The 17,677-nt window shown below is 49.9% G+C and overlaps 5 protein-coding genes across 5 annotated transcripts; 2 read left to right on the top strand and 3 right to left on the bottom strand.

Annotated features, from left to right (window-relative positions):
- Nucleotides 1–3,450: 3,450 nt before the first annotated feature.
- Nucleotides 3,451–5,446, bottom strand: EsH8_XII_000017 (DUF3176 domain-containing protein; the record flags this gene model as incomplete). Its single annotated transcript, XM_083273780.1, has 2 exons — nucleotides 3,451–5,047; nucleotides 5,115–5,446. 2 exons carry the CDS (start codon nucleotides 5,444–5,446, stop codon nucleotides 3,451–3,453), a joined length of 1,929 nt encoding a protein of 642 aa, XP_083120394.1.
- A 2,318-nt stretch (nucleotides 5,447–7,764) lies between these two features.
- Nucleotides 7,765–9,184, bottom strand: EsH8_XII_000016 (GTPase domain-containing protein; the record flags this gene model as incomplete). Its single annotated transcript, XM_083273779.1, has 3 exons — nucleotides 7,765–8,831; nucleotides 8,949–9,052; nucleotides 9,117–9,184. The coding sequence occupies 3 exons, from the start codon at nucleotides 9,182–9,184 to the stop codon at nucleotides 7,765–7,767; spliced, it is 1,239 nt and encodes a 412-aa protein (XP_083120393.1).
- A 1,346-nt stretch (nucleotides 9,185–10,530) lies between these two features.
- Nucleotides 10,531–11,001, top strand: EsH8_XII_000015 (uncharacterized protein; the record flags this gene model as incomplete). Its single annotated transcript, XM_083273778.1, has 1 exon — nucleotides 10,531–11,001. The coding sequence occupies one exon, from the start codon at nucleotides 10,531–10,533 to the stop codon at nucleotides 10,999–11,001; it is 471 nt and encodes a 156-aa protein (XP_083120392.1).
- A 471-nt stretch (nucleotides 11,002–11,472) lies between these two features.
- Nucleotides 11,473–12,938, bottom strand: EsH8_XII_000014 (uncharacterized protein; the record flags this gene model as incomplete). The annotated part of the gene is made up of 3 exons (XM_083273777.1): nucleotides 11,473–11,891; nucleotides 11,980–12,315; nucleotides 12,812–12,938. The coding sequence occupies 3 exons, from the start codon at nucleotides 12,936–12,938 to the stop codon at nucleotides 11,473–11,475; spliced, it is 882 nt and encodes a 293-aa protein (XP_083120391.1).
- Nucleotides 12,939–14,134: 1,196 nt separating this feature from the next.
- EsH8_XII_000013 (Hsp70 family protein) lies at nucleotides 14,135–15,810 on the top strand (the record flags this gene model as incomplete). Its single annotated transcript, XM_083273776.1, has 4 exons — nucleotides 14,135–14,662; nucleotides 14,724–14,768; nucleotides 14,846–15,207; nucleotides 15,288–15,810. 4 exons carry the CDS (start codon nucleotides 14,135–14,137, stop codon nucleotides 15,808–15,810), a joined length of 1,458 nt encoding a protein of 485 aa, XP_083120390.1.
- Between the last annotated feature and the right edge of the window lie 1,867 nt (nucleotides 15,811–17,677).

Genomic DNA, 17,677 nt, shown 5'->3' with positions numbered 1-17,677 from the left:
TCGATGAGATATAAGAAGAGAAGAATGCCGGCGAAGCGGGCAATAAGTGACGCTGTTTCCATCTCCGAAATTCACTGCTACATGAACGACTTGCAGGCAATGAGACTTCAACAACCACTTGAGAGTGCTAATCATCTACTTATCTATATTTTTCCGTAAGGCATCTTTCGATCGGTTCAGACGTCGAGCCTTGATATGGAAACTTGACTTGCTACACACTAATGTAGGTCTCGCCACTTCGGCTAGAACGGTTGCTTATCTCGTTGGTATTATTTGTCCGGCGGAAAAAAAGAACAAGGCAGTCAGCTTAGGACGCGTTTCGCACATTTGGCACTCTACAAGTCTCTAAATCTTCCGGACCATCCGCGATATACATCTTCTTTACACATTCGCTTGCTTGAGTTGTATGCTAGGCGAGTGGGGTTCATTGATTTAGTCTCGGGGTGGGACTGTCATGTTCCCTTCTGTGAATGGAAGGAAGCTGACGCCCCTGAAATTTCCTTCTCAAGTACCAGTCCGAAGTTAGAGCCTGTTGCAACTCAGAGGCCGGCTCGCGTCGGCATTAATCGGACATCTGGATTAGCCAGTAAGTAATGATCTAACTGAAACGTAAAAAAACATGTTGGGTCACCACGAACTTGCTCGCTTTTCTTGACGTGGTTTGGTCGGATCCAAGTCTTACACACGGCGCCCGATCTAACGTTATTCATCTCAGCTTTTGCACCACTTGAGGGGCTAATAGTACATCTTGAAAAAGCAGTTTAGTAGTTAGTAGCAATGTTTCCACACTTATTAACACATCTAACGTTGACATAAATCACAAGCGAGTAACGAGAGATTGAGATGCAGAACTGCGCTTATGATGTGTTGATGCGAATGGACACGTTTCTTCCAGAACACAGCATAATGACTCAAAGTAATGAAAGCAATGAGAATCTTCCTATTCAAGCTATCAATGTCTAACTAAAGCTTGCCGCCCGGACAGCAGCTACTATCTACTCAGTCAGTCATATAACATCAAGTCGTCCATTAAAGGGCTCGAGATCTCGGGACGGCAGGATGCCGAACTTACGGAATTTGACGTCGCTTGAAGAGGAAAAGTTATCTAATACATTTTCGACCTAGATGCCTGATCTTTCCCTCCCAGGATTGCTGATGTGGTAGATGTAGCCAATCGATTGCTCACAACCGCGATGCACCTCTGGTAGGGCAGCACTCGGCATCGAACTTCGTTAAGCGACAACCATAGCCCGGACGCGTTTTCTCTTAAGATATCTACAACTTTGATGAAACTGGATTTATGATGGGTCTGATTACATCCGGACAGTCCAGTAAGCAAAGCTGCAGGGCCGGGACGGGAGAGTGTTGATGATTGGAGGGATGTCTCATTCCAAGTTGTGCCTCCATGATATGAACGGGACGTATCATTTCCAGGTGTCTCAGGTGCATCAGGTGCGTACAGAGTCTGCTACGATCGGCCTGCTGCTATTCAAAGAATTGTCAAGCGGCAGTGTGGCAACTAGTAATACTGAGTATATTGAAATATTACCTCTAGAGCGATGACGTGTTATTGACAAGTCTGTCTTGAATAAAAAATTAAAACGAGAAGGGTTCCAAGACTATACTACTACTTATCCTATATGCGATAGCGGCTTGAGCCTCACGCATCCTGCCTGATTTCTTTTTGACATGGGTTGTGATTCTCGAATAGGTTCTTGGGAACGAGCCCACCACAGCGCATGTTCCCTAGAGGATGCGTCTGAGTGTTGAGATACAGCGAAGCAAAGTCAGGCTACGTTAGATTACAAATTCATTAATAACAGGGATGCCGTCACATCAAGTAACCAAGGCTATTGAGGTTGAGGCACTTAAACGTGTACGGTAGCCGCAGAGCCTCAACAGCCCCCACAGCAATCCTTGCGTCAGCGCTAAAACCACTAGTGCTTACAGCCCTGGCTGCGATATACCGTATTCGTACGGAACAGGTAGTTTGCCTAGACCGGGGGCTTTGTGGGGTAAACCGTGTGTTAGCCTCAGTCGTCGGAAGAGCCCGAATCAAGTGGGACATCCTTCTGAATCCGTCTTAGTGTACTAGCGCCCGTTTTCTGGCTGCGAAGTCCTTTTGTTCTAAACCAATGAGACGCACGGCCATGTCAGCCCTGATGCCGGGGCGGCAACCTGCAACTTGAGTTTACTCGAATTGCGCCCATTTGTGCATGCAAAGTCTTTCTGTTCTGAACCAATGAGACGCCGTGATCGCCTGCCTGGACACAACCGAGAATAACTCTCAAGCCTCGGCTATGTAGGCATACACGCACATGTGGTCTGAACGAATGCGTGCTGTTGAATTGCCTTACCCCCCTCTCTACGCGCGCGGGTCTGCCCCTAAGGAATGGCACCCTCGGCTTCGGCCTACATTCGGTGCAAAAAACCGCAAACCTGCATACTTGCGAGAAAAGTGTCGATGATTGGAGCAATGTTTTGTCCACGGCACGACATCCCCTGCACGCTTTGCCAGAACGGCAACACCAGGCATAGGCAGTACATGAGCGGCGACCCGACCTCCCGCGGCAGGAAGCGGTGGGTGACCTTCACCCGCTCCGACTGCGAGTAGAGCCCTTGTGTATGCTGGTCACGATCATGACCATGGTCCGGTCCATCATGATGCTCCGTACGCCACCGTCCGCTGTGTTATGGTGTCGTACGGCGAGCATTTCGGGCGTGCGTGCCGTCTGGCCGTAGCTGAGGTGGACCAGGAACAGCAGCGAGGCCAGGAACCTGTCAAAATCCCGTCCGTATTGGTACGCCGCATCGGCGCTGGCCGCCGTCGACCCCGTCTCCGCCTCGGGGAAGACCCTCGCGCCAAGAACTTGCTGAAGTCCTCCTATCCGTGGTCCACCCGCATGCTCAGCACCATCAGGAAGCTACCAGGGTGCTGTTGTACTCGGTCCCTTTCGCCTGGTCGTTAGGCGTAGATTGATCATGTCGCCTGCCTTCATCATGGTCTCGTACGCCTCCTTCTGCCTTGTTGTTAGCTTGCAGCGGGGCCGTTCCCCATTCTCCTCGATCTTCATGACTCGGACGACACAAATGAGCAGCTGAAAGCTGACATATGTGTACCTCTTCTCTATGGTTGGGATTTGGTAAGTGGAATGGCCTGGACTTTTCCTTGGATAGCTCTACCTGGGTGGCCTTGAAAATAGCGTTATACGATACAGTATCAGGCCGTATGTACCGCTTGGCCTTGTTCTTACACCGTTTGAATGCGAAGTGGATGGCCTGGAGCGCACCGTCTTCGCACCTCGCTGGATGGTCACTGTCCTTCATGTATTGCATCAACAGTAGCAATCGTAGCAGATCCTCCTTTTCTCCGAAGTAGGATAAATTCGTGCCTTGATAACACTCAATATCTTGAAAAAAGTCTTGCTTTACTCCACCAAATCTACGCCCCTAAAGTCGCACGTCCTCCTGTCGCAACTCAGCCCCGTTCGGACTTGATGATCGGCTTATACACGATTTAATCTCCTCGCAGTCTCTCCCACGCATAGTTACACGGGCCATCCTCGCAGTATTCTCCATAGCGTCAATCGTGGTAGCGCCACTCAAAACCCTGCCTACATCATGACCATGCCTAATAGCAGCCAAGGAACTACTCTTCCACAGCGGTACATCATCTTGGTTGCCGCAGCTTTTCAAGGTGTTCAGCCAGAACAGTATCGTCGACAAGATCATTAACCCATGAAGTGTAATCCATGGCCACCTGATATGATACTGCACAACTGAATTCCATGCCTTCCCGGGGTAACCCAGGGTGCCATCCTTGAAGCGGTCTCGATTTTGCCCGTTTTGCTCATTCGCTCTTGACAGGACGTTCCATCGCATCTCATTTGTCATACTGGTCGCGAGTGCGTAGAAAGTGTCAAAATAATTTTCCCGAGCCGGAGTCCAAAAATATTCCAAAGCCGGTGGAATAAATGTTGTAATGTTCGTGATGTACTCGCCCATGAAGACCCCAGTCATCTGTCCATTATATGCTATGACACCTCTGCCGAATAGGTCCTCATATTTGCGCCTTATAGTAGTGTCGGAAAACATTTCGCTCCGGAAGAGCTCTTGGAAATAAGCACCCAAAGACGTGATAGATACCTTCGAGACGGTGAAATTGCTTTCCGTCGCGTTATCAGGAAACTCAAATCTCAGGTCTGAGTATTCAATGCTCGACGAATATTTTTCAAACTCGTAGGTGCCTCTCGCCTCTTCGGATGTTTCATTATATGCTTGTGTCTCTACCCATGAATCGGGGCTTCGTCTCGCTGTGACCTCTGTGATGACTTCGATAACTTGGTTGCTAATAACAGAAGAGTTGATGTTCTTGACACAGTAGTAAAGGGCGCATTCGGTGGCCTTTAATGCATCGTCGGGCGGCGGCCATAACCACCGTGCCTTTGAATTGTCTTGTTTGTCCGTCTCGTGCGTCAGATAAATGATACTCATTGACCAAAGCAGTGTGTCAATTTCTCTCATAGTATTTGTCTTGCTTGGTATCGCAGTACTAAACATAGAAGCCGTTACTATCCTGGGGCTTTTATAATCGTTATCAATGTAATGACCGTTGGGGAGGATGAAGGCAGTGGTTGGCGTATTATCAACTTTGCCATCAACTCGCTTTAGCTTCGATGTAATTTCGTTGCATTTGTGACAGACACCGATGGTTTTGAACGGGTTCCAAGTACAGTTGGTCGTGGGGCATTGAATTGGGACTTCCTGTTCCACTTGCCAAGGAGACTTTGATAGCCCGCTCATGATCGCTCCTTGCATGGAAATGGGAATGCTGGTATGCAACCAGGTTACATTCGTTCCGTTACCCGCAAATATTAGACTACCCCCACTGTAGTCTGTCGCTCTGGAGTTGAGAGCAATAAGGCTGTCCCCAAGTTGACTACTGTCCGTAAACACCATATTTTCTCGTAGCTGTATGATCTGTTGTGCTAAGGGGTCGAGGCCGATAGCGATAATCGTCAAGATTGCGCCGAATTGGACGGTTGTACTACCAAACGGGACGACTTTATCAGTTGAGCCCATAAACGACTAGATAATCCCGCACAGCAACTTACGCGCCCTTTGATTTAAGCAAGATTCGCAAGCTACCCAGGGGACCACGGGTAGCCCCATCAATCCTATCGAAGTCAATCAGAGGTCGTTCTTCCCGGATGAACAGGATCCATTTCCATTGAGCCATGCATTCCGAGATAACAAATGCAATAGCCGCTTTGATTGTGACAGAAAGGATGGAGGTTATCGTATTCAAAGTAACACCTTGCCAGGTAAACACAGGCTTGTTATCGAAATGAGCGAGTAGGGCGACCATGGCAATAAAGGACGCGACGACGCCCACCAGAGCCCAGTAAACTGGGCCCCAGGCCGACCATCGTAGTGAGTTCAACATGGTTGGGTTGGAAAGAACTGGAAAAGTTTCGATGTATGAATACAGGCAAGTTAATTTGGGAACAAGCCGGACTTTTATTTTCAACGTGCATGCCCGTCTTACTAGTGCTGCTGAGAGCCAAGACCGGCAAGCCTGCGGCGAAGCCTGAATGCGAGATGGGCTGATATTTTGTCCTGCTGATTGCGCTGGGAGCCTGAAAGAACTTCTTATCTCTACTCAAGTGCAGCCAATCAGGAAGTGCGTAGCCTGTGGATACTTACTTTTTAGTGCAATACCAAGAGTTGCGCGGTGTCATTATGCAGGTGTTCAGCCTTAATTATGGCTCCCTCCAAAACCAAATCTCTCAACATTATCTACATAAATCCTCAAAGACAGGCCTACCGAAGCTGCATTCTACTCGAAGCTGCATTCTACTGAAATAGGCGTGCGACTAATGGCTGCGGCGAGGCCAAATCCGAGAACAAAATCCAACAGGTTGCGATACTAAGACGATGCCCCAGGCTATGCAACTGGAAGGGCAGACGCGGCGGCCACCGTTCTCAATTTGTCAGCTCTGATAGCCCCTGTGACTGGCAATCAGTGCATCAAAGCCTTGCGACGGCTCGCCGTGGGCTATGTTTTGTGGGTGGCTATTGCTTCTTCCGGGTCCAATACACGCACAGCCATTGATGCAGATGACTTGTGACTAGCCAATTGCTGGAGCACACTTAGGAACGCCGGGAATGACGCCGCTTCAAAGCCCGTCGACACCATATCAAGAAACCCCGGAACATGTTCACCTCTCTCAGGCTGCCGCCAGACGGGAAGAAGCTGGTCCTCACGTTGGGCTCTCGGCTGCAATCATCACCCTCAGGATGATCCTCCGAATTCTTGGGTTTTACTAGGTCAGGTTGAACACTGGCCTGGCTCGAACAGTCAGGGTTCGTCTTAAAACCGTGACAAGAAGACTGGAGTCATCTATCTTCACTGGTTGTGCACACTGCATCAAAGCGCTAGGCCTCTCGGGGCAATCGAACCGTCTACACGAAACGTTAATTTCGTTCATTTCAATAAACATGTGGTTGTCCAACTGCTCTGCGAGCCCATCCTGACTTGCTTGGCACAGTTGAGTGGCGTTCTGTGTGCTCGTATTTGGCTCAGATGGCGTGAGAATGACTGGCGTCTATGCGACGCTCAGCTAACAGCTGGGGCTCGTTAGTCTCGAAATACCTTCGCTTCTCATGCTTGTGGACAACACTGCCGAGCTCACGCATTGGCGCAGTCATGTCAGGAGCCGCCAGTCAGCATGCATTCATGGGCGAGGCAGCCCCTGCCAGAGCGGCGCACGTGGTTGCTCGGCGCGGATCCCGCCTCGAAGACGCCTTGCGAAGCGCCCCAATAGCCGTCCACCAGCAACCTCGCTAACTGCCTAGGCTAGGGGGTGGCACCCCACTGGAGCTTATCTCGACACAGCTCGGTCTATCACTACACACACTGCAAGGGGCCCTGCTGGCTTCGCCGTCGGTGGCATCGGGCTCGCTGGCCTCTTCAGCTCCTGTTTAGTGTGCAATCATACCGTCCAGCCCGGACTGACGCAGACGTGCAAGAAACCCTGTTCAATACCGTCAAGGCCCGCTTCGAACAATGAGATCGAGGCGTAGGGATCGAGCCAGGAGACTGCTGCTAGACGCTCATCGCCCAGCGCCGGATAACCAAGGCGCATCTGCAGTGGTGCGGTCCCTGCTGCATTTCATTGTCAGATCCATCTGCAACGACAAACAGGCATCTTCACGACGTTCAACCTAAATCGCCGGCCTTACTATGACTTACTGGGATCGCACAAGTTGAGGGCCCGGCACGGCCTGTAGTCTAAGCCGAAACTACCTTAGGCATCCTAAAGTAAGGGCAAACGCACGAGCAGGTTGATCTGTTTGTGAAGCTAATTCAAGAACTGCATAACCAATGATATACCGGGCAGAATCTACGTCGGACACACAAATCGGATACTGGGCTGACAAACACGAGCACGGATGGATGTAAGGATGAGCATCTCCAGGCTTGGTCGAAGGTCTCCGTGTAACCGAGCCCAGGGACTTCGTCAAGCTACAGTTTGACTGCCGAGTTGCGGCAGACCCTGGCGCGAATCGAAGGGCAGATAGAGGCAAGGCTGCGAGCTGGCTACATTTTGATTCTCTCCAGTATTTCTCCAAGTACCGTTGGATCTGAATTTTCTATGAGACAAAATTAACTTGGCAGAAAGCGGCAACGAAAGGTAATATTGACTCAGCTAGGTACGTCTTACTTATTTGCCTTAGTACATGAGGTGTCGGATTGGCAATCTAAGCGACAATTTGCACTGCTATACCTGTAGCTGTTACAATCATATGGCCGAGTAACAACAGCCACGCGGCCAGCTTGCTCTGCTCCTTTTTCTTCTTCTCAAGTTCCTCCAAAAGTTTCTTTTTTTTCTCTTCAGTGTCTCGCAGCTCCTTTTGATCCTCGTCGTTCTGTACCGATTCTGTCTTGCCGCCCAGTTCCTTTAGTAGCCTTTCATACTTGTTTGTGTTTGCTTCAATTTCTGCCTCCTTTGTCTCCGTGGCCAGCTTCACCCTTTCCAACTCGTCCTTGAGCCGCGAAATCTCCCGGCTGTACTTTTCCCTGTTCTCTTCATGCAGCTGCGCGACGGTCACTTGCATGGCCTTTTGCCCATCCTCGATGAGGCGTTGCTGCTTTTCGATCTCTTTCTTTTGCTCGTGCAGGGCCTTCAGCCACTCGAGGTCTTGTTCGTCCATGGCGACCCTGTTCTCATCTCGCAAACTCTGCAGTTTCTTTTCAAACCTGTCGCGAAGCTTGTTCAGCTCGCGGTCCACCTCTTGACCTGCCGCAGTGCGCTCCAAATGCTTCTGTTCATCGACAAGCTCGCGCTGGATCTGCAACGTGGCAGGACCGTGTTCCCGCTTCTCCGACATGAGCAAGTCGATAATCTCCAGAGCCGAATTGCGGCTATTCCATCGCCGGACTGGGCTCCCCCTCGTGGCCATCTCGGCCCAGAAGCCACCATCACCAATCAACTCGTGCTCCCGCCGTTTTGCCACGCCAAAGTCCTCCTTGGACCACATGCTCGTAGCCAGCACAACGTGCCTGTACGCATTCTCGCCGCAGAGTTCCTTAAACATGCGCAGGTTCCGGAGAGCCGAGCCCGTCATGCGGTTGTCGGATATGCGATGCAGGTATATGATGCCCGCAAGCTTCTTGCCGTCCTCGTACATTTTGGACATGCGGGCTGCAATCTCACGCAGCACCTCCGTATCGGCGAAAAACGTGTCGTCGAATCCCGGCGTGTCGAGTAGCTCGATCCGACCGTGGATTTCATGATCCAAGCAGTAGGAGGCTGTAAGCTTCGTTTCTGTCGCACGATAGCCCAGAGTCAGAGTGTGCACGCCAAACAACCAACACCAAAAAAAAAAAAAAAAAAAAGGGACAAGAGAAGAAAGAAACAACTACATGGCTCTGCGCTACATACCAGACTTGAGGGTGTGGCCTATGATAACATTTTTGTTGTTGACAAGCTCGGATATGAAGGTGCTCTTCCCGGCCCCCGTTACGCCCATTACTGCAATGATGGGCCTGGTAGCGAATTAACAAATGCTGAAAGATGTAACCCGTGAGCCACTGGGAAACAGAATCTTACCAATCTTCGCCTGGCCCCTGAAAGGCGACCGGAATATCGTTGCTTGCTAATTCTTGTATCGAGCTCATGTTGATGTTTGGTGTTTGATGTTGTCTCCGTGTTGTCAACTCCTCACGTTACATGATGCGTCCCTCCCCGTGTGATCTGGAGGGGCTTGCCCAGTAAGTATATCAGCTTTAGTCTCAACTGGCTTTCTCCTTCTGACACTCTGCCGACCTTGCACATGCAATCCACAAGCCATTCTGACTCAGGTTCCCTTTGAATCTCCATCTACGAATCGTCGTCCCCATCAGGCTGCGTTTCCGTTCTCACCTATCCTGCCGGCACACACCAGCCGAAATTAGGACCCACCACCTATCTCCCTTGAACCCAGCATCGGTACAAAAGTACGACAATATCATTTCCTTACCAATCCCTTTTCCTCGAATTCACTCACTAGGTGTGCGTTACTTACCTTTTTTCTTCACCTTGTCAATGTTGCCGCTCAGCATGAAATACGGCACGGTAATTCCAATACGAGGGTGGACGACTGCGGGGTCACCGAGGATGCATCCGAGCCTTGTTTATTTAAACCCACCCAAAGTACCCCTCTGGACTGATCTTGGTGACAAGGCTTATCTGTTGGAGGGTACCGTTAGGTCAGGTCAGCTGCATCCTGGAGCCTTGTACAACCCTCTTGCACGCTTTTCCATGCGGTCAAAGCCAATGAGATAGGCCGGCATGGCTGCGTGGTGCTTTATCCGAAGGATTTTGAAGGCTGATTTGGGTTGTGGGCGCATATCACACTTGACTCCACCGTGGTTACACAGGTTGTCTTCCCGTGCCAAGCCCATGTAAGTAACTGCTAGACGAGACGAATGTCTCAAGGCACCGTCTTGACAAGGCTGAGCCTGGGTCAACAATGCCTGAAATAGTACTAGCGGCGCGGCTGGATTGGGTTTTACGGGCACACCTACCACGAACGAAACATTGTGGCGTTCTTGGCTTAGAGGCGCGCCGGAGACCCCGTTGTGCCCCCAAATCTCCGTGGTTGCCTTGTTATTTTCAAGTCCTTGAACGCCGTTGAGAAACCAAATACATGTCAGCATTCTTGAAGCTGATGGTCTCTTAGATAGGCAGGTTGTTAAGCCCCACAAGTACTCATGACCTCGGTACTTATGAGTACATCTGGCAAAGTGCTTGCATGAACTGTAATTCCACCAACCGATGCCTGAGACGTACATGTTTGTCCTCCCCCTAGCTGTCCGCCCGCTGAGTGGTTTATTATGCACAGAAACGTCACACAACTGGACCCCTCGACATTCCATGGCTTGAAAAGAGACCACTGTTAGTGTTGCCTTGTCGTCCTGTCCAGCAAACAAGTTCTCGCCTCTCCCTTTCCCGACCTGCCGCTAAGAAAATGCCATCCACCGCAATGCAACCAGTGGCCAGCCGCTTCCCCTTTATCGAGACATTCTCACACGCCGTCTCTTCTCAGGAGAGATCCGGCCAGCGCGCAAGCACGCTAATACCCGCAAAGGTTCTGGTCAACCTCTGTGGCAATGTCCGCCGCGACCTCCACTACGTCTCCCGGCTGCAGGAAGACGTTGAGGAGAAGCTCAAGAGCTGCTCCCAGTACCACACCACCTGGATCCAAGAGGTGCGGCGCGACGCGTCGCAGGCCCTACTCGACTTCAACTCGTACCTAGAACACAAGATGCCCGACAGCGGCAACGGCGGCGCGCCTCCTAAAATCACAAAAGTCATAAAGAACAGCAAAAAAATGGCAAGTCTCGAGAGGGAGCTGAGTGCCGCGCATGCCGGCCTCGTTGGCGTTATGGGCTTTATGCAAATGCTGGGGCTTAATAGCGGAAACTTGTTCCTCAATCCCACTCAGACTCTGTAAGAATTGCAGACAAGGTTTCTTGTGGTGGAATGAGATGCCAAGATTGTGTGATGTGTTGAATATGGAAAGGCGCGGGGAAGAAATAATAATTTGTTTTCCCTCGGGCGAGATCAGAACAGTTACCCTTAATTCATAGTCGGTAGATCAGATTTTATATACGCTGTCTATTCACTCTTCTCTTGTTTCTCCCTTTTTTCTCCATGTATATCACACAGACTCCAATTCACACTTTGCCTTTCTTTTTCAGTAAGTGACTCTGTATTTAAGTTTTATGAGAAGATAGGAGACAGATGACTTGTGCAGGTGGAGAGGAAAGTATGCATCAAAATAGGGAAAATCTTCTGCGTGTTGGTTATTTACAACAGAGACTAAATTACGAATTATGAGGTCCATCGAATGATCCGTACAAAATAATGATTCAGAGAGGCAAAATGTGGACTTGTTGCAAAGTCAGTAGTGACAAGAGAAGCATTAGGCACGTACGGGCTGGACAATGACAGACTCGTGCTTCAGCTCTTTTGACCCCGGTTGCATCCTCCGCTGTTTGATACCGGGAAACACAATCAACATTTTCTCGGAGGACCGATCACGCAGCTCGCCACTGGGTTGCCAAAAGAAGCTCGTGGGGTTGCTCTGCTCAAACATGCGCAATCCCAACAGGGTGCCCTTGGCGATAACATCCACCAGCGAGTTGGCCTCACTGACTGCTTCGGGCTCGGAACGACGCAGAAGTAGCGGACCGAGAGCGTCGTGGATTGTCTTTGCTGTCTCCTGGATGGATGAGAACAGGGGGCTGGTCGCTAACGAGGCATCGGTGGATGTCTTATATGTCGTCGATATCAGGTTCATCGTCATGGCACGCCAGATATTCTGCATAAGTGGCACGTTGTCTAGATCAATAGTAGACTAGTTTTAGTAGGCATACTCGAGGAGAACGGGAAAACGCTCAAGATCTAAACGCAGCAGCATAAAACTTACGATTTTGCTTCCCCCCAGCCACGATGTCTTGGTATGTCCGTAAGACGTTCTTTGGAAGCAGGCTTGTCTCGGCAGCGGTCTCGGGATTAACTCCATTGGCGATAATACGGGCAATCAACATACGCAATCCATTGTAACGGCTTGTTTTGTCGCGTAACAGGCGGTGCCAGGGCGCGTTGTATCCAGCCAGTACATTCAGCTGCTCGGCCGCGAGAAAGGTTTGGCTGCCAGACCCTCTCAGATCATTGACGAGATCCGCATGGTTTTCGAGGTAGTTTTTGATGCTGATATTCCACTGCAAAGCTTCTTGCTCGAACTGGGTATGTGTGATGGGCGCTGGGAGCTTTTCCAAAACACGCGTCAAGCTATTGGATGACGATGGTGCTAAAGGTATGACGCCAACGCCACCCTGGCTTCGGCTGCCAGGCTGACCTCGCGCGCGTCGTCTGAAGCAGAATAAACCTAGCGTCAGAGCAAGAAGGGCGCCGGCAAAGAGACACCCGAAAGCCAGGCCGACCGCCGGGCCCGTTGCTAGTCCTGGATTGCTGGGACCGGTGCAGTTGGAGTCTCCGGTAGGAACACCGGAAGATGTTGATGATGCAGAGGATGATCCAAGTGCCAACTTGGAGTTTGAAGAAGCATTTGACGTGGCAGTTGATGATGAAGAAGTCAATGATGGAGTCGATGGTAGAACAATGTCAAATACAACCGTGCCACGTAATATATCAGTCCAGTCCGCAATGAATGTAGTGACAGAGCCGCCGATAGCTGGAATATTCAACGTGCGATTAGCAATGCTAGATGTCGAAACATAATCCAATTGCAAAAAAACGCTGCACGATGGCGTTACTGTCGTCGTCGTCGGTATGGGAGTTGGAGGTGTACCGGCGTTCAACGTCATTATGGGAGTTGATGGTGCAACGGCGTTCAATGTCAACCGGCCATTTATTGCACCCCATGTTGTACTAACTGAATTGGCATGGTCCGATACCGTGATAGCAGAAATAGTACTTGATTGAGAATAAAATGTAAGAAAATAGATGCATGATGGCGATGCCGTCGTCATTCTGCCGCTATGTACTCGGAGTTTTGTTGTAAAGATAGGATTTCGACGACGAAAGCAAGGTATGCGGAAAAGAAACAACAAAGCAGAGATGCCAGAAGAGCACGAGATTCAGGGGGATCCAAGACTACCCTTTCATGAGCAAAGCAAAGCCATGATGATCAGGCTAGCCATTCACCGTCCTTGCATGATTGCAAAAAAAAAAAAAAAAACCACGGCTGCTAGGGTACCTACATATACATGCCAAGCAGCTGATATGGGCTAGATGGGGGGTGGATGGATGCATCTTGCCCCCACCTGTATACAGGAGTAGGTATCATTTTTCCACTTTTTTCTTTTCACCTGTCCCTCTGTCATTGACACCATCTCCCGGTAGGAGCATTATCAACTTGAGTAACATTTCCGCCGTCTCTCAACACCCCTCACTAATTTGCTGTGGCCAATCCTCAACTCAACGATTATGCGGCTCCAAGCTATCTTATGATATTATCAGTAAACCTGATTGACCCGATGAGCAATCGAGTACCCACATTCACTCCTGTTGCACCCTCTGGTTCCAGGATGCATGCCCCCTGTCAAGTTACCATTTCCTCATTCTGCCGGATTTGCACATACCCCCCCCTGGCTCTTGCGATATGCAATAAATTACCGACCCCTGGGTGTAATTAAATAATATCTGTGCCTAAATGCTGTGCAGGGAGAGCTCTCAATACGCGTGCACCTCTATTAAAACACTAAGCAGACAGTCTAGCCCACAAAGGCGGATGGGAATCTATCAGTCCACTGTCTTTTGAATTTTATCAGCTTCCTTTTGAAATATCCACAGTCGTAGCAGAGGCGCAGATCCAGACCGAATGATGGAACGAATCCTTTGGCCGCGGCGTGTACACAGGAACCGTGCTCCCGATGTCATTATTGGCATAGATGTCGGAATGTGCTGTGCGTAATACTACATCCCACTTCTCATCATCACCACAAGCCAGTGCTAATTCATAGGACTGTGGTGCCACTTCAACAGACACCAAAGTTGCCTACACTATCAGACAGGATGAGGATTTTGGCGTCATCAATGCAATTCAAAACTGGCCAAAAATGGGCGGTAAAGAGGATGAGGCAGACTATGTGCCCACCTTGTTGGGTTACGAGAAGGGCCACGACATCATGCAAGAGGCACCTCAATTTGTTGGTTTCCCTCGCAAGGAAGACGAAAAAAACCCAGACTTGAAGTTCTACAAGTGGTTCAAAAAGGACTTCCCCGCCAACCTCTCATCCGAGGACCGTGACGCTAGACCCCCCTGGCCAAGGTCTTCTGATGACACTGAGACCCATGTTCTTTACAGAATCTTCCTTGCCGAACTGTACGCGTCTATAGAGTCAGTCCTCTCCCCTATGTTGCAGAGGAATGGATTGGACTGGAACCATGCGCAAATCGAGTTTTTATTCAGCGTGCCGGCCACTTGGAACCGACCCAATGAGACTTTGGGAATGGTTGCCGACAGCCTAAAGATGGTTGCCAAAGAAGCGAGATTCGAAGGTGAGAGGCGCGTTGTCAAAATCGGAATGACAGAACCCGAGGCTGCCGCAGCGTATGCTCTTGCAACGCATGAAGATTTAGTACAGGTCAGTCGTCCCATAATTAGGCCATGAGAAAGTAATGAGCTAACATCACGGGGACGTGCAGAGCGGAAAAACCATCTTGATAGTCGACGCCGGTGGTGGCACCACGGTCAGTAGCTAACCCCTACTTCTCGGGATATTCTTTTCGGATTGTTTAAGACTCTTCTGACAGACTCCGTCATCTAGGATCTCTGCCTACTAAAGATGGAACAGTCGAGGGGCAAACAATTTGAAATGGACCCATTGAGCGCCCCGATGGGAGAAGACTTGGGCGCCACTCATATCGATCGCGGCTTCGAGGACCTGACCGTGAAAAAGCTGAGATATCTTCACGAGGAAGCGAAGATACAGAAAGAGTGGAACGTTAAAGATATGGCTCGACAGATGCGGGATTCGCCTGAGTTCCAAAACTTCAAGGGGTTGTTGAACCTGGACAAGGCCAGAAGCGACCATTTCTTCACGGTGCCACTACCTGAATCTTGTGCCAACGATATGCCTCAGGACGCACAAGTTTACGGGGTAGTCAATCAGTCGATGAAATTCAAGTGGTTGGTGATGCCCGCTGGCACTTCTCCAAATTGCTTTTCTGGTTCCCGGCTCAAAAACTAACCAGGGGCGGCCTTCACAGGAGCGAGCTGGCCAAGATCTTTGACACGGTCATCCAAGATCGTCACTTCATCCGAAAAGGTCGGCCTGAAACTATGCCGGGCTTGCAGAAGCTGATTCAGCGAGCGCGAGACGAGTTGCGGTATCGCGGTAATAGCCACGGTGGCTCCAGGTCACCAAACAATGCCACAGACGACGTTTCGGTCATACTGATGTCCGGAGGTCTCGGCCGATCCGAGTACATCACGCAGAGGATCTCCGAGTACCTTTCTCAACAAGACGACACCCTTGGCCCAGCGCCAGAAGTGCGCATAATTGATGAACCGCAGTTGTGTGTATGCAAAGGCCTGCTGAAGAACAGGCTGTACACCATCTTTCGCACGCAGAAGTGCAACGGCAACTACGGCATATTAGAGTACAAACCGTACAAAAAGTTTTATCTGACGCATTTTTTAGCCAACCAAGGTAACCATGTGAAGGAAATAGGCGGTATTAAATACAAAGAAGAAGTCAAGTGGTTAATCCAAAAGGTAAGTGAAGAGTAGTCTAAGTGTGCTTGGCACGGTGAATTTTTGACGCTCTCTTGATCTCTCTTCTCTGCTCACACATACTGACCGGAGCTTCAGGGTGACAAAATTCTCGAGGAGCCTGTCAGGTATACCTGTTTCTTGGAACAGTTCCGCGAAAATAATGAAAAGCCGCACATTACGCTCATAGTCTCAGAAGACTCAAGAGGCCAGCGGTTTCCCAGTTATGGTAAGATATATCCATGTCCATGTCTAAGACCTAGTGGGTTGCAATGCTGGAAATAATTCAATGCTAACCAACGTGGCATTTCAACCAGACAACTTCATCTGCAAAATCGAGTTTGATAAACCACTAGATTACAATTCAAGAGCGAAGAAACTTTATTGTGAGGTGGAACTAATATTCAATGTCGCATCTCTCATGGTAAACTGCTGTGAGTCATTCCTTGCCTAGATACCTTCCATATAGTTTTGCCATTAGCTAACAAAGACATCTAGGGTCACCAAGTGAGCCGGGCAGGCGAACACTTGTTGGGAAATACAACGGAGATTATGGTCACTTCACAACGCGAGAGTCTAGATGATGGTCACGTTGCAGATCAAGTAAGGGCAAATTTGGAGTTTCTGATGCGACTGGACGTGTGGGTGCACTTATGGCCTCATCCGCGCTTGTGCAAGATCATTGCTATTGCCGGTTAGGTGAATAATATCAAGACCTGACCTCTTGGTTGCAACGACCCCAGAGCCCAATATCCGATAGGTAGTCCATTGATACACAGGGTAGGAGGCCTGGCACTGCGGCCTTGAATGTTTCTCCGATCTAAAGTGACGCCAAGGGAAAAGAAACGATAGGGGGTGGGATTAGGGAGTAATCTGACATCTTTTGAAGGTCCGAAAACCCTTGTAATCAAGGTGCATTAGCTGTTTGGTGATGAACCGATCAGGCTCGCAATCATACTGACAAATGAAAACGTAAACAAAAATACCCGCTTGATTCGAGGAGGCTGGCATGGAGTGTGACAGCCTCAGCTTTCATTGCCCTTGTGCAGACGGGCCCATGGGGTCTTGCTAGTTATTTGTTGGGTTGCTTATCTTCCAAGCAAGCACCGCTATCTAGAGTACTGCGCGCATCTTACGCATTCAATCATTGGAGGATCCGGGCCTCTCAAATCAGGTGTCACAGAGCGGATGCATCGGATTCGTATTCGGAGATAATGTATTCATGTACCTACCTACTTTTAGCATAGTATCCTTTACCCGTTCACGCCATGGCCTTTGGCTTGCCGGGTAGAGATCAGCTCCATCAGGCGTGTTGGTTGCTCACCCCCCATTCATGGTCTCGGTCCGCACATGGGGCCCCGTGACACAGTCAACACTAAAATAAAATCTGTATTCTGACTGCAATTGGCCAGCCTGATTTCAACAACCCTCCTTGCTCCGGATGCGAAGTAAGAGCTAAGGCTTCCAGAGGGCCTGCGGGCAACTATCCCTCAACCGCCTTGTTATCGAGCGGCAGGCACATTGGGTACATGCCTGCCGTCGTGACAGCATCTTCAGGGGTTTTTTTGGCGGTTATTAGCACAGAGGCGGGCGATGTTGGACAAATTCACGTCATACGTATGTATACTTCGCAATGAGGCAGGCTGGTGTTGATTTGTAATACTGAAGTCTCGCGGCTCATTTCTTGGTTCTAGATTACGCTGCCGTACTCTGCAATTCAGGTCGAGAAACCAAGGAGATCCCTATTCTTTTTTTGCCTGGCAACTTAATCTCTTCTTTGGTAGCCCCCGTGCAGACCCTCAGTAGTGCTATGCGCTCTTTGCTCCCCCCTGGCGTCAAACACACACACGCCTCCTTTGCCTCGACAAACCAGCGATGGTAAAAT

This window comes from Colletotrichum jinshuiense, chromosome 12 (assembly GCF_051148585.1).
Source record: "Colletotrichum jinshuiense chromosome 12, complete sequence".
In the NCBI taxonomy this organism is placed as follows: domain Eukaryota; kingdom Fungi; phylum Ascomycota; class Sordariomycetes; order Glomerellales; family Glomerellaceae; genus Colletotrichum; species Colletotrichum jinshuiense.
Note: the sequence above shows the minus strand (reverse complement) of the source record. Positions and strands in the feature narration are given on the sequence as shown.